The 15,018-nt window shown below is 38.9% G+C and overlaps 1 protein-coding gene across 3 annotated transcripts; it reads left to right on the top strand.

Moving 5' to 3' along the window:
- The first annotated feature begins 261 nt into the window (after positions 1 to 261).
- LOC127002259 (mucin-5AC-like) lies at positions 262 to 14,501 on the top strand. 3 transcript variants are annotated; one of them, XM_050868074.1, is made up of 9 exons: positions 262 to 416; positions 2,881 to 4,510; positions 6,905 to 7,173; positions 8,568 to 8,708; positions 9,476 to 9,724; positions 10,045 to 10,307; positions 10,500 to 10,727; positions 11,912 to 12,120; positions 13,070 to 14,501. In XM_050868074.1, exons 2-9 carry the CDS (start codon positions 2,886 to 2,888, stop codon positions 13,203 to 13,205), a joined length of 3,120 nt encoding a protein of 1,039 aa, XP_050724031.1. In that variant the 5' UTR covers positions 262 to 416; positions 2,881 to 2,885; the 3' UTR covers positions 13,206 to 14,501. The 3 variants fall into 3 exon arrangements, with proteins under 3 accessions (XP_050724031.1, XP_050724037.1, XP_050724043.1); XM_050868080.1 differs by lacking the exon at positions 262 to 416 and adding an exon at positions 515 to 533; XM_050868086.1 differs by lacking the exons at positions 262 to 416; positions 2,881 to 4,510 and adding an exon at positions 6,566 to 6,681.
- The last annotated feature ends 517 nt before the right edge of the window (positions 14,502 to 15,018 follow it).

Genomic DNA, 15,018 nt, shown 5'->3' with positions numbered 1-15,018 from the left:
TACCCTTTAGAGTCGGTTTTCGAGACCGGTCGCTAATTGAAAAATGTAGCCCCTTCATTTTTCCGTCGATTGATACCAAAAACTTTTCTATAGCCCCATAAATAAGGGAGTTATGGCGATTCGCACCAAAGCGGTTGATTTTCCAAAATTCGCGGCTTAATGACAAGGCTGGGGCAAGTGTCCGTTTCATAGTACAAGGTTCACTGGTTAAGTACATAAGTGTAAAGAAGTGGCAAAGATGACCTAATTAAGAAGCGATACAAAGCTCAAAAGAAGAAATCACTGTCCCCGTTCAAGCCTGGCGGGCCCCGGAGAGCCACCTGGCGGGGAAGGTGACGTTCGCGAGGCCCAGCAGCACCAACACAACCCGCAATATTATGTCCCCCGCGCCTCGTGTCCTCAGAGCTCTCCTGCTGGTGCGTAGTGGCGAAGGGGGCGGGGCGGGGCAGTGGGCGGGGCAGGGGCAGGGAGGGGCTGGCACGAGGCACATGACCTGTCCTGTGTTGTGGTTTGTGGTCACTCGCAACAGTTTGGTATATATTTGTTTCTTGTTATTTATTTGTTATTTCCCTGAGGCCTTGTGGCGGGAGGATTTTATTATGTGATGGTGTGGGCGTGCGGGTGCGGGCGTGTGGGCGTGGGCGGGTGGGGGTGGCACGAGGCATATGACCTGTCCTGTGTTGTGGGTTGTGGTCACCCGCAACAGTTTGGTATATATTTGTTTCTTGTTATTTTTTTGTTATTTCCCTGAGGCTTTGTGGGGAAGATTTTATTATGTGGGCGTGCGGGTGTGGGCGTGGGTGGGTGTGGTGGGCGGCCTGCTGTCACCGTGTCCTTGTGGGGAACAGCAGGGTGACTTTTGACAGTTTTCCTCGAGGCTTGGGAGGTGTTTCCTGACATGACCACTGCTGTCTTGTGGGTCTTAGGTCATTATTATTTCAGAAGTTCACCCATTTGTGCTCCATGAAGTGATTTATTTTTTTTTTTTTTTTTGCACACCAGACACGTTCATGAGATGTTTTTTTTAACCCGGTAGCTGCTGCGGGGATCATGTTTCGTAAAGGCCCCTCTAAGCAAGAAAAATGATAATAAATCATCACTTGCGCAAACCATTCCATAATATATATAAATGCATTTGTGATCAGTTTATGCATCTATTTTTTTTTTTTTTTTTATCACGGCAAAAATTTGGCCCATCGCTGTTACACGGTAAAGCCAGAAATTTGGCCTGTCGCTGCTACCGGGTTAAGATATGGTCTTGGGAGATGTATCAAGGGATTTATTTCTGTTTTTGCATTTTGGAAGCATAGCACAGGTCAGGTATGGTTAGGTTAGATTTCGTTGAGTCAGGTCAGGTTAGACGTTATATTTTGAAAAGATGATATAACACCTGTGTATCATGGTTCAGGAATGAAATAAATGTCCTGGAAGCAGAATGTGAAGGCACAGCTATGTAAAAGTTAATGAACACTTAATTATGTGCGTTTTAATTGCTCCTACCTTTCGGGTTGGATAAATCTCTGCGTGTTGGATGGTAGCATTCTGTGCATTGGATAATAACTTAATGAGTGTTAGAGAGTAATATCTATCTTACTACCGGTATGTACCGGCGTGTCAGCAGTTTTTTGCCCCACCCAACTTTATCTGCGATATGTCCTTGTCATGCTATAGAGAATTTGATGGGCCAACCAATTAAGTAAACCTCATTGAAACTATTTATAAAGCAACAAAACCTCAATAATCACCAAGCAACTATAATTTGTTCACCCAAGTCTGAAGTGAGCATTATCGTGCGCTGGCAACCTGCTGCCTGATGGCGTGGCCGATTTCGTGGATACTGTATGCTAGCCTACACATAATAAACAGTTGTCATTGTCAATGATATAGAGTTTCAGCAATAACAAATTCCGTTAATTATAGTTGATTATGAATTAAAAGATATTAGCAATGTCGCAAATAGCGGTTTTGTTAATTAACAAGATCGCTGATTATAATTATTTAACGGCCTTGAAGCTGTCCACCACCAAGAAAATTGACAGGATTTATATTAATAAAACAGCTGTTTGCGACATTACTAATATTTTTTAACTGAAAATTGACTTTAATTGACAGTATTTGTTATTGCTGCCTGCATATCATTGACACTGACGACTTTACTATGCGTAGGCTAGCATACAGCAGGTTGTCAGGGCATGATAATGCTCACTTCAGACTCGGGTGAACTGACTATAGTAACTTGCCATTATAATAAGGTCACAACATGACCAAGATCAAGACTGTATTGTAAAACATTGCATTTCCATTGCACCTAGATTTATTTACATAATTTGAATTTCACTCGGAATATTGATTCAAATCATGTATGTGGGTGGGTGGGTAGGTAAGTGTATGTCATTCACTATGGACTTATTAATTATATGGTGGACTTCAATGGGTTATTGTGTGTGTGTGTATATTTACCTAGTTGTGAAATACAGGAAAAGAGCCGTACTAGTCTCGTGCTGTCCCATCTCCATAATGCTTATTATCCAGTGTGTGTGTGTGTGTGTGTGTGTGTGTGTGTGTGTCATTAACCCCAAGATTTGATCTCGTGCAGGACTTGTGATCGCCAGCCTGTATGGTTCTGGAAAGAGCTTAGGGCATGTGTGTGTTTACATAACATATACATAACAATCAACTTTCAGTGTTCCATTACTTCCAAATGGTATTTACAAACTAATTTTATGTGTATTTGTTTATCATGCATCTTTCATGCACTCTAATGAGAGCTTACTAGATCAAATTTTTGAGGGGTTTTATGTTTGCAGTTTAGTGTCAGTTTCAGTTAGTGCTAGGATTGTATGCTTATATTTTTGATTGCTGGCAATTGGTATTTTACAGGTGGCATGATGGCGGGCAGCGAGGAGCGGTGGCGAGAGGGGTCAGGTGCCACTGCTGGAGCCCTTGGTCATCTCTTAGAGCGCATGACTAATGACTTCACACCTCAGCACGATTCCCATCACTACCAGCCTGGTTTTGTACCCTCAGCCTCTCCTCCTTGGACCAACTCTGGGCAGGCTCCATTAACTAGCTTGGGATCTCCCATGCCCTCCCTCCAAACATCACACACAAGCCTTGGCTCCCAAATCCCACCTTTGCAAGTAAACCACAACAGTCTTGGCTCACAAGTTCCTACTATGCAATCGGCACACAGTAACATTGGGCCTCAGATGACTCCTTTACAGCCCGTAACCACAAGTGCCCCTGGAACCATGCCTCCTGGCCCACAACTTACAGGGTCATCAGCCAGGAGTTACTCCGTCAGCCAAGATTTGTTTTCAGAGCTTGATGGAGGGAGGAGCCCCCTTCTTCGGTCCTCCTCAGACTTAGGTCTGCGCTTGAATCATTACCATGGGCAAGGAAACCACTACAGTGACGGAAGACTTGATGGATTTATGGATTCTAGCATTGACTCTCTCGATGGTATGTTAGTGAGTGGTCATGATTCTGCCTTTTATCTTGAAGTGCAAAGAGGGCCAAGTGCACCCTCAGGCACTCCTCCTCTACAAGGTGAAGGGCAAAGTCTCAGCCCTGCTGCAGTACCTCCTCCAGAATTCAGTTTTTATTCTCATGAAAATGATAGAATAATAGAAGGGGAAACAATGAATAATATTTCTGCAAAGTTTTCAAATTTTACTGCTTCCCTTGGAAGTTGGTTCAGCCCCTTTGATCCTTTTCGAAGCAATCTTACAGCTGCTCAAAGCAAATCACAGAGTCCTTCCAGAAGCTCTGGGCTGGGAGCCAGAACAGAAACCAAGCCTAGAAAGGAGACCAATGGATCCCAACAGTGCAACACCAACCAGGTATCTGTAGCCCAACCAACAAAAGCCAATAAGCCTTCATATTCTGATGTATTGAGCAAAAATCCAGTGCAGGAAGGGAAACTAAATGCTCCAACACCACCTTTGAATAGCAGAAGTAGTAGCAGTAATAGTAACAGTAGTTGTACAACTGCTTCCAATCAGCATGCTCAGAGCACACAAAACCCTTCACCAAGTCCTGCAGCCTCCCGTCCGGAGCAGAAGGCTCGTGGCAACATGGCAAAAGCAAGCAAAACTCGCAGCTCCAACAGTAACACTAATGGATCAACAGGGGATCAAGCTCGTAGACAGTCCAGCAGAGTAGAGAACCCCCTCTCTCAAGTTACCATGGATGAGTTTGAACTGACTGACAGAAATTTGGGAAATGGTTCCATTAGTGCATATGAGCACTATGACTGGGGGGAATATCCCACCAGCAGCAACACGACCACCACCACATCAACTACTCTGGGCAGTGGATCATCAGTTTTAAAATCATCTTCCAGCAGCCCCACACATCAAGCTAAGAAATTATCATCTAAAGGAGATACCAAGAAGAACACTCCAGAGAAGAGCATTAGTGGTGTCCCTGTTGAAGGGGAGATAATGAAAGGAAGTGGTGATCAGCTAAACAACAAGCTCTCCTCCTCTCATCAAAAACAGCCACCCAAGTGAGTTGTTAGTCTATCTTTTATTCTGGTATTGGATAACAGCTGCTTTTTATTGTGACTATATAAAAAAAAAGGTAGTTGGGCTGATTTGTGGCAGAGCAATATTGAATTCTGATTGTCATCAAGATCAGCAGCCTATATCAGTCTACTGTAGAACACGGGGCTTTCCCAAATGTTTCCATTCGTTTCTGTCTTGTGCCTCCTGGTGTCCAATTTTGATGTAGTGTTTCATATTCGGTACTTCTTAATTTTATCACATCTTTAGTGGATGATCTTCCCATGAGTGTGTATATATATATATATATATATATATATATATATATATATATATATATATATATATATATATATATATATATATATATATATATATATATATATATATATATATATAGTGGAACCGTGGTTCATGAACGCCTCTCATCACGAACAAATCAGTTCGTGAACAAATTTTCCAAACAAAAAATGTCTCGGGTGACGAACAAAATATCTCTGCTGTTGATTGCTCACTGTAATGGATAGATTTACTTATTGAACACATGTTCTTCTTATTTTCATGTTGGGAAACACTAATTATAATGCATTTCATGTAAATCAGGGACACCCCATAAGGCTTATGACTGCACCCGACCCTCTCTTAACTTGCGTGCATAGTAATGATCACATAGCACTTTGAGAATTGTGTTGAAGGCACTGCGTGGTCATAGGTGTGGCTTACGAGCACGTAAGAGTTTTGAGAATCTCGCCTCTGGTGGCCTTCCTCAAAGGGACGTGTGTGCTTGAGCCTGATGGCCTCCATACAACCCGTGTCCCCACCTTTGAGGTGGCAACAAATATTAAAAAAAAAAAAAAAAAAAAGACTTGTGCAAACAGGATTCTTGCACACCAAGTCACTGCTCTTAAACAAAATTGTGATTTTTTTTTTGCTCGTAAATCAAAGCACTCGTAAACTAAGGCACTCGTAAACCAAGGTATGACTGTATATATATATATATATATATATATATATATATATATATATATATATATATATATATATATATATATATATATATATATATAATTTCCCAGTCCCTTCAGTGAATAACCTTCTCATGGGTGTTTTACATATGTGTCTTTACGAAGTCTCAGTTTTTAGTGTATCTATTGTTCTTATGAAATAGCTTGTATTAATACAAGGCTATGCATCATTTGTTATCATTATCATTGCAGCTGTCACTGATGCCATTATCATTACCATCAGTAACCTCAAATCTCTTTAAAGGAAAGTGAAGAGGCTAAGCTCCAGGGAAGAGAAGGAACAATCATTTGGTGTAATAGGCCATATTAACCCTTTCATGCACCAAAAGTTTAATAAGTTTCTCTTTCCACTGCAACATCCGTCTGGGGCTCCCTAGGGGGCCTTGCGGAATGGTCTGACTGTGCGGCGAAATTTTTTATCATGCTATGTATCGATTTCACCCACAAGTATTGTTTTTTCCTGGTATTATTATATATTGTTGGTTTTGGAGGAGATTAGTCTGCCTTATGAAAGAAAAGAAAATCAAGAAATGCAAATAAATAGCAAAGTTTACCGACTCTGAGAAAAAAACAATTTAAATGAAAAACAGTCGCACTCACAGGCTGCCTCTGAGAGGCAACTAAACCATGGGCAATTATCACTTCAAATCCAACGACACGAGGGAGTTGACAATTGGTTTATATTATAGGTCTAGTTTGGATCTTTGACACAAAAAAATTTGATGCGATTCGGAAAGATACTTATTCTTGGCGAATTTTTAAAAGTTTTTGACGCAATTGGAGTCAAAAGCTCATGTAGACGATTTTGTTTTGGCCCGAATCGCGTCGTGGTGCATGAAAGGGTTAAACATACACCTTGTTGCCAAAAACCTTTTGTTGGCATGATTATGAGTTATAACAAGATGCTTTGACTAGTATACTTTTACTTGAAAACACTTTTTAATAATCTCTTCATGATTTTAAGTATGATACTTGACAAATAATGCAATAAAATATAAACCACAGTTTCATAAATTTTTGATAAGGGTACTCAGACTGATAAGTCAACAAGTATGGCAGGGAGCTAAGATCAGAACAGTCATAAGATAACATGGGCCAGATAAGCACCCTGTGTCCTGCTGCTAAATGGGGCCTCAGAGAAGTGCATCTGAGTATGTCTCATGGGTGGATCACCATTTTTGTGATTCTTTTCTTAGGTTATTTTTTTGTGCTGGATGAGTATGATGGACTACGAAGAGTTTGTCAGTGCCTGAAAGAATATTCATCTTCATAAAGGATAATTGCTTAAATGAAAACACATTAACAAATTTTCTGTGGATTGTTAGAGTGTGAGTGCATACTTGGCTTCTGGCTGATTATACTTCTTTCCTTCAGACGAACATCATACATCAACAACATTCTCAATGCCAGCAGTTCGTCATCTCCCTCCACCACATGTCCAACCACGGCATCTGGTGGTGGTAGTTCCACAAATACCACTACAAATAGCCCAAGCCGTGCTACTCCTGCCTCTGGTGTTTCAACATTTGCCACCAACACAGCCAACAACAATAATAACAACAATAATAACAATGATAATGAGCGAAATGAGAGCACTAAGACGAGGATGTCTGTGTTGGCTAAGGAAGAAAAGAAAATGCAAGGTAATGTGAAGTTTTCTTTCATGTGTTTTAGTTTAACATAGTTATCTCTCCTATTATAGTGGGCTGCCACCAGTGACTTTAATAATAATGTTAAGCAAGAAGAAATACTTGTATTTGTCAATGACATTTGGATTCTATTGAATAATGGAGGTTTTATGGGAAATTTCTTATCAAAGTTCCAATTTTAATGTCGTAGGTGCAAATGATGGGTGCAACGTGAGCTTAGCCACCCTTTGCCCTTCTAGTGTGCAGCAGTATGTTTACTTGAGGAAAGGATGCTTGCCAATTCATTTGCTGTTTTCCATTCTTGTTACTCACATTTTGGTCATGTTAATTTCATCATCATCATCATCATTTCGTTTAATGTCCGTTTTCACTCTTCTTGAGCAGTTTAGAATGAGAATCAAATAGCATAAATCCTACTTTCCATTTTGCCTAGGCTAACAGAAAAAATAAGACGAGCCTAAATGGATGGCTGTGTGAAGAGAGAAATCTATATTTTATGCTCGGCTGGGGGTTGCAGCATTCCACTTGTCTGACCACTCGCCCAGCATGTTAATTGAAACTGCCCCTCTTCCATACACTTACTTCCATACCCGCAGTGCATTTGACTCATTTTCATGGTGTGGATTCAAGCTTTAAAGAACAATTGTGATATGAAGGAGATTCTTGCCCAATCAAGTGTCACCCCTTTTCAGTGCCATTCACTTCAAGAACCTGGCTTATTGTGATGATGGTTTTAAATTCCAGCATCATGCCTGCTAGCCTTAGTGCATTTGTTGTATAGTTAGGTCAAGCCTTAAACAAATGAGACAAAGTTCTCTATAAGGCTTTAATCTGTCCCATGCCTCAACCTTACCTAGATCTGCTGACATGGGTATGAGATGAATGTTTACTTAGAGAATGAGCTTTTATCAGTGCACAGTGTGAAATATTGAAGATCTTAGAGAAGAATAAAAAGAGTACTGAATAGTATAAAAAAAAATAGTTGCATTGAAAATTATTCTAGTTATGAATGACAAGAGATAGAATGGGTAAAATTCTTGGGTGGCAAGACTCTTTTACATATATTTTGATATCAGTGTTTTTGCTTATAACAGCATTTTATTAGTCATCTATTAGACATCTGTATTTAGAATAGCAAAATGCAGATCATATAAAGGAGATTTTTTTTTCACAAATATATTTTCAAGCATGATGCTGACACAATGTTATGCTGTTATGTCATGCTAAAACTGTCTCTTGCCTTGCTCCATTTCACTGATGCAATGAAGGCATTATATTTTTCATGCATTTCATAAGTAATACAATGCATATTATTTAACTCAATCATTCTATTGTATATTGCACCAGCTGTCTCGAAGATTTAATTCTACATTCTTTTCTTACTGAAGATATTCCCGGGCCGTCAGTAAGTGCAGGGCCTCGTGCTGCACGGGGAAAGCCTCCTTCCAATGTTAGAGGTGAACGCAGTGCTCCAGTTAGACGCGCTGTACCAAAGCGACCCAAGAGAGTCACATCATTCACACACCATGGTAAAAAAAAAAAAATAATAATAATAAAAAAAAAAAAAAAATAATAATAATAATACTCCTTTGCAGCCAACTTTAGTTAAGGACAACTGTCTGATTTTATCTGTATCTTGGATACCTTTTTCTTTATTGGAATTTCCTCCTGGAAAGAGAATGCCCATCAAAAAGATTGTTTTATTCTATTAAATGAATTAGTGTTCCTACATTTCTGTTTGTATAGATTGTGCACAGAGTGCTAGAGTTAAGGCTTAAGCAGTCCCCTAGTATTTAGTATCAATCTGCTAATTGAGTGAAGCATTGTATGTCTGCACTCCTGTTTCTTTTTCTGTATTCTACTTTTTGTATTCCTGTGTTGTTGTTGTTGTTGTTCTTCTTCTTCTTCTTCTTCTTCTTTTTATCATCCTTATTATTATTATTATTATTATTATTATTATTATTATTATTATTATTATTTTTATCATTATTTTTATCATTATTATTATTTTTATCATTATTATTATTACTATCATTATTATTATCATTATTATTATTATTATTATTATTATTATTATTATTATTATTATTATTATTATTATTATTATTATTATTATTATTATTATTATTATCTACCGTATTTTGTAGCTTAATTGGTTTTCCTCACAGTCAGCTTACATCTTGCATGGTGAAGGTCTGACTTGGGATTTAGGGTCTAGAAATTTAGTAATTCATAACTACTATACTCTGATGTATAGAAATGCTTGTTTACATTATAAATACTTCTCTTTTGACAGAGCTTATCGCACAGGGATGGGCATTGGCAGTGCAATGGATAGGGCTAGCAGTACGTGCGATGGTGTGGCTTGGTAACCTGACAATAGATGTTGTGGTGATGAGCTCTCGACTCTTCTTACACCTTTTGGTGGTGGTGTGGGCCCATTTGTTGGAATACTGGACTACTGCTGGTCTTGCCCTCCAGCACTACTGGATGAAATTCACTGGTCTCTTTTCCAAGAAGGAGAAAGAAGAAAAAAAGCTGCCTGGTAAACAATCAGTGTTGTTGAAAATTTTTTTTGCCATAGTCAACATGACTGCCATTTGATCTGATGTATCACCATATAATAACTAGTCATTGCTCAGTTATGTCTCATTACAAACATAGTTTTGGTTTTCCTAGTTATTACCTTTTCCATGTTATATAGATTAACACCTTTTTGTTCAGAGAAGCTTGAATGTGCTCGTTTTCTAGTGGTGTATGTAAAAGATTTTTTTTATGAAATATCCTTGAATCTTAAATATGAGATTAAAAGTTTATGTATCACAGAAGCTGCATGTAGTAATCAGGATATTTTATGATCTACAGGACGGGATAAAAAACTGCCGCGGGGTCTAGATATCAACATATCACTGCCCACCACTGGGGATGAGGCCATGAAGCGCCTCCTGGCATGCAAGGGAAAAGACCCATACAGCATCTTGGGGGTGACTCAGGATTGTACTGATGAAGATATCAAGAAGTACTACAAAAGACAAGCATTTCTTGTGCATCCAGATAAAAACAAACAACCTGGAGCAGAGGAAGCGTTCAAGATCTTAGCTCATGCTTTTGAGATCATTGGAGAGCCAGTGGGTGTTATTTTAATATTTACATATTTTTTATATTTTTTAGCTGTGGTTTGATTCAATATTTTCTTTTCTTGAGACCTATGATTTTAGAATTGTGACTCAATTGATTTTCCTTTGGATAAAAGACAAATGGAATGTGAAGTGTTTATTGTATTTAATGTGGCGTTAATGAAAGCTTAATTTGTCTTGCAGGAGCGGCGGAGAGAATATGATGTTCGTTTGGCAGAGGAAGTGCAGTTGGAAGGTGCATGGGGGGAACTTGCCTCACTCCTCACTCGATTACAAGAGAAGTTGGATGAGGCAGCCAACACTATAAGGTGCACCAACTGTAATAAGAGACATAGACGGGTCAAGCTTCCGAGACCAATTTATGCTGCTAGGCACTGTGCTGAGTGTCAAATACATCATGCAGCCAGGGAGGTGAGATACTGGCATTGCTTCTCAGTGATTCAGTTGCACATAAATGTATACAATTCTTTATAGTTGGAATTATTTTATAATCATCATTATTTATAACCCATTTTTTTATACCAGGGTGGGGAGTTAAATTGCCTTCTTAAAACAATCCAGAGGTCTTCACCTAAGCTGCTTTCCTCTAACTGTCTCCAGCTTCTAAAAGTTTACTGCTATCTTTTATCACTGTACAAAACTCCCTACTCAAGCTCCTTACTATGCTGTCTAACTCCCAAATGCAAGAGATAACCAATTATTCTTTCTTACCCTTGTAAACTGGAATAAGCTTCCGTCTGTATTTCCTCCTTCCTTCCGTTGAGATACCCCCATAACTAAATTTAATCAATTCTATTGGTACTTCTGTTTCCATTTTTTATGGTACCTTACTTATCTCCATGCCCTCTCCTCCTTCCTTTTATTATCTTCTGGAATTTTATTACTGTGAAGTGTGAATCCTTGTATGACTTCTTTTTGCAGTGTTAAGCTCTTCACTGGCAGGAATAGGGAAATAATGGCCTGGTGGTCAGCAGATCTCTGACACCACACAAGCACCACAACAAAAGACTTAAAATACACCTGAATATATTTGACAACATTGCTGACTTAGCAATATTCACTATCCTTTTTTTTTATACAAAAATATTTAGCTTGGCAAAAAATGTCCATTGCATGTCCAATTCCCCATCCTGTAGGATTTTCAGTAATTTGTAAATTATAGTTTCCATTTTCATAAATCCGACGCCCAATCGCCACAGTCAAATTATCAGGAAACCGTTGGAGTGTTGTGGATGACATCTTGTGTAGTCTGCAAAGTTGTCACTATTCAAGGGGTTACTTTCCTGAAGAGCATGCTTAAAATTGTAAACAAGCAAACAAACAAAAAATTGTAATGAGCTCATGTGTATGTAAAGACATTTGATATGTATCTTGAAAGTTTTATGACTACTCTTAGCATAGTATTAGTGTTGCAGAGTGTTACTGATGGGGTCATTTGAAAAAGGATTAAAATTGATTTTTCTAAAAAGGGATATTAAGTTCATACATTAATGATGTATTCTAGGAGCTGTCTCTCGCATGCTATCCCTAGACATATTTATGCTGAATATACTTTTTGAACACGATTATGGAAATAAATTATTCTACTCTTCCAGGGAGATATTTGGGCTGAAAGTACACTGCTCGGGTTACGTTGGAGATACTATGCTTGTATGGAAGGTGCTGTTTACGACATAAGTGAATGGGCTGCTTGCCAGAGTGATAACCTGAAGCACTTGCAGGCCAACACTCACAGTGTACAATACCGCATTGTTTCAGGGAAGAAAACCCCCCCTTCCAAAAACAACACCCCAGAATTTCCTAGGTATGTATTGAATATTTGGTATATTGTGTCTTCATTATTGTAAGGCCATTCACCACCACTCAGTCCCATTGCCTCCCCTTCACCCCCTTGTATTGAGTGTTAACCCCTTCATTATTTGAGGAGTGCTTGTGGTGTGAGTAGAATGGATGGAATGAGTAATGAAAGTGTGTACGAGCATTTTGGAATGTGTCACAGGGTTGAAGGGAAAAAGTGTGGAGTGGTGGAAGAAGTGAAGCGACAGACTTTAAAGTGGTTTGGCCACATGGAGCGAATGGAGGAGAGTAAGATGACCAGAAGGGTGTAAGTGAGTGAGATAGAGGGAGGGAATGCTTGAGGACGACCTCCAGTGAAATGGAGGGATAGGGTGCAAGAGTACGTTAGGGAGAGGAGGGAAAGATCTTTGAGAAACTTTGAGCAGGCAAGGAGGGAGTGTTTGGATAGAGAAAGATGGAAGCTCTTCTACTGTGGCCATCCCCTGGTGGGAGCTCCTAGGAACAGGCATCGATGAAATGATGAATGATGATCCCTTCACTACGGCCGGGCCAAAACAGCACCCTGCACCGTAATCGGGATCGCCGTTCGCGCCAAATTTCAAATGTCGCTATTGAATATAACAAGTTTTCAGCCATAAACTCAACATAATCATCATGTATTATATATGAAAACATGCAGAATTAAAGGGTGCACATGAAGAAACATAAATTAATTGATAATTTTAAGATGTAAGCATAAATATACAGAGATTAAGTAACTCGTATATTGGCTAAAGCATGTCTCAGTTTTTTTGAACAGAGATATATATGAAAACTATCACAGAAGCAGATATGAAGGCTGTAAATGCTATCAAAATTACTTACGTTATTGTATCTAAGAAGAATTGTTGATCATAGAGAATGTCTTGTCTGTGATGTAACCTGTCCATTGTGTAACTATTATCTTTCTATTTCAGTGATCCAGACCTAGAGGAATTTTTCAACAATTTGTGCAAAGAGAAATTTGGGAAGAGTTATGCATCAGGGAGCAATCCAGGTGGAGGTCAACAGGTGCCAGACACTCGCAAGAGGAAGGGAAAGAAGAAAAAATGATCCATGGACTGATGGGGGGAGGGGCAGGGTAGGGGTTAGGGTTAGGGCAGCATTACCATACATTCAGTTTTAAAGAATGGTTGTTGTTTGTAATTCTTCTGTTGTTACTCAGGAGTAAGTAGGTTTCTACTCGTGAGGAAAGTTGCATGAGTTGGGCAGCTGCAACTGGGGTTTTGGTAGGTGGATGGTATTTCTTATTAATCTGTTACAGGTGCGCTTCATGGCCTTAGTAGAGCAGTTAATAAATCTGGCTTCAGAATTGTGATCTTTGCCTTTGAGGAATTGCATGTGCTTGTATGTCCTGACCTATACCAACATATTCCAGAGGATGGGAAATACTATCACAACTAAATTTGGTTCATCAGGGAGAAAAATGTAGCAATTATATCAGTACTGCAGGTTAGTAACATTTATAATTTTCTTTCCGTTGCTTCTCCTGAGTAGTTCTTGGGGGACTGCTCTACTGGCCCCTTTATAGCATTACTTAACACAGGCTTGTTTAATTTTGCTGAAGGTTTTCATCCAGATTTTCTTTTCTGACAAATTAAATTGCTGTGCTATTTTAGGAACTAAAATTAGTTATGTACCTGATACAGGTAATATTTTAATATACTTTTAAATAGGTAAACATACAGTATTGAAGAAATAAAGGGATGAGTTCTTGAACTCCAGCTGTATATTATATATGCAGACAATTTTATGTGAGTATCGCCCATGACGTCACCCGGCAGAATAATGTTTCATATTTTTAAACCTTTTAAGTTTTCATAGTACTGCTTAATCTTTGTTTTCTACATATTAGTGCAGCAGGATTTGATGGGAGATGTCAAATGGAACTGGTGATAATGTAAATGTTATTTTTTTAAACATGATATTTATGCAGATTTGTCATGGGTATCGCCTAACAGCTTCCCAATAAGGCATTATGTCCAGAAAAGCTAACTGCTATTTTCAAGGTCTGGGGGGGGTGATGGTGGCCACAATAGTTTTATAATAAATTGGTTTGTGCACCAGTTTTGTGTTACAATCCAACATTGAGACTGGTTCCAACCCACATTATTGTCATACAAGGGGAGGCCTTTGACCAATGTGATTTATATGCATACTATGTCCTAAAGGTGAAGTACCTTTTAAGCTTTTTGATCATGCACATAATCTCTTTATTCCACTTTTCTTTCTTCTATGTTAAATATATAATAAATCACATTCTTGACTCACTTGTAGTGAGTATTGCAGCATCTAGAACATATAATCTGCTGAATAATATTTTCTGTTAATATAGAAACTGTAACACAACTGCTTTCCTTCAATACCTATGATGCTCATGCATTTCTCTTTTGACTAGGAGCTGATTGTCAAATAAGTATTAATGTGTTTGACCATAACATGTGAATGTGGTGGTGTAATGAAGAGTTCTTAAACATATTATTTCGACTTGAAATATGAGAAATTGATCTAGCCACGAAAGGGGGAAATAAACTTTCTGCTGGTGGGGATCAAACCTGTGACCAGCAAGATATGGAGCCATCTCAAACCAGTTTGCCAAAGAGGTACCCCACAGTTGCCTTTTGGTGACTTTCCATGTCAGAAGGGTCACAGTGCTGCTTTCCCTTTTGATTTTGGTCAATTTCTTTGTTTTTCAGTTTTCCTTAAGCTGCTCTAACACAGCAGTTTTCAACGTTTTTGCACTTGTGACCCTTTTCCCAAAATCTTGAAACCATATGACCCCCAGATATCAGCAATTTGTTTCACTTATTTTTTATTACACTAATTTTCACCCATACCCGGCACTGACATGGCCCAAAAGACTCTC

This window comes from Eriocheir sinensis, chromosome 2 (assembly GCF_024679095.1).
Source record: "Eriocheir sinensis breed Jianghai 21 chromosome 2, ASM2467909v1, whole genome shotgun sequence".
Classification (NCBI taxonomy): domain Eukaryota; kingdom Metazoa; phylum Arthropoda; class Malacostraca; order Decapoda; family Varunidae; genus Eriocheir; species Eriocheir sinensis.
Note: the sequence above shows the minus strand (reverse complement) of the source record. Positions and strands in the feature narration are given on the sequence as shown.

What these genes read in the sequence shown, in the direction of transcription:
- LOC127002259 (XM_050868074.1), top strand. Translation starts at nt 2,886, where the DNA reads ATGATGGCGGGCAGCGAGGAGCGGTGGCGAGAGGGGTCAGGTGCCACT. An exon ending in CACATCATTCACACACCATG is followed by an intron (nt 8,709 to 9,475) that starts GTAAAAAAAAAA and finishes CTCTTTTGACAG; the next exon opens with AGCTTATCGCACAGGGATGG. An exon ending in TACATCATGCAGCCAGGGAG is followed by an intron (nt 10,728 to 11,911) that starts GTGAGATACTGG and finishes CTACTCTTCCAG; the next exon opens with GGAGATATTTGGGCTGAAAG.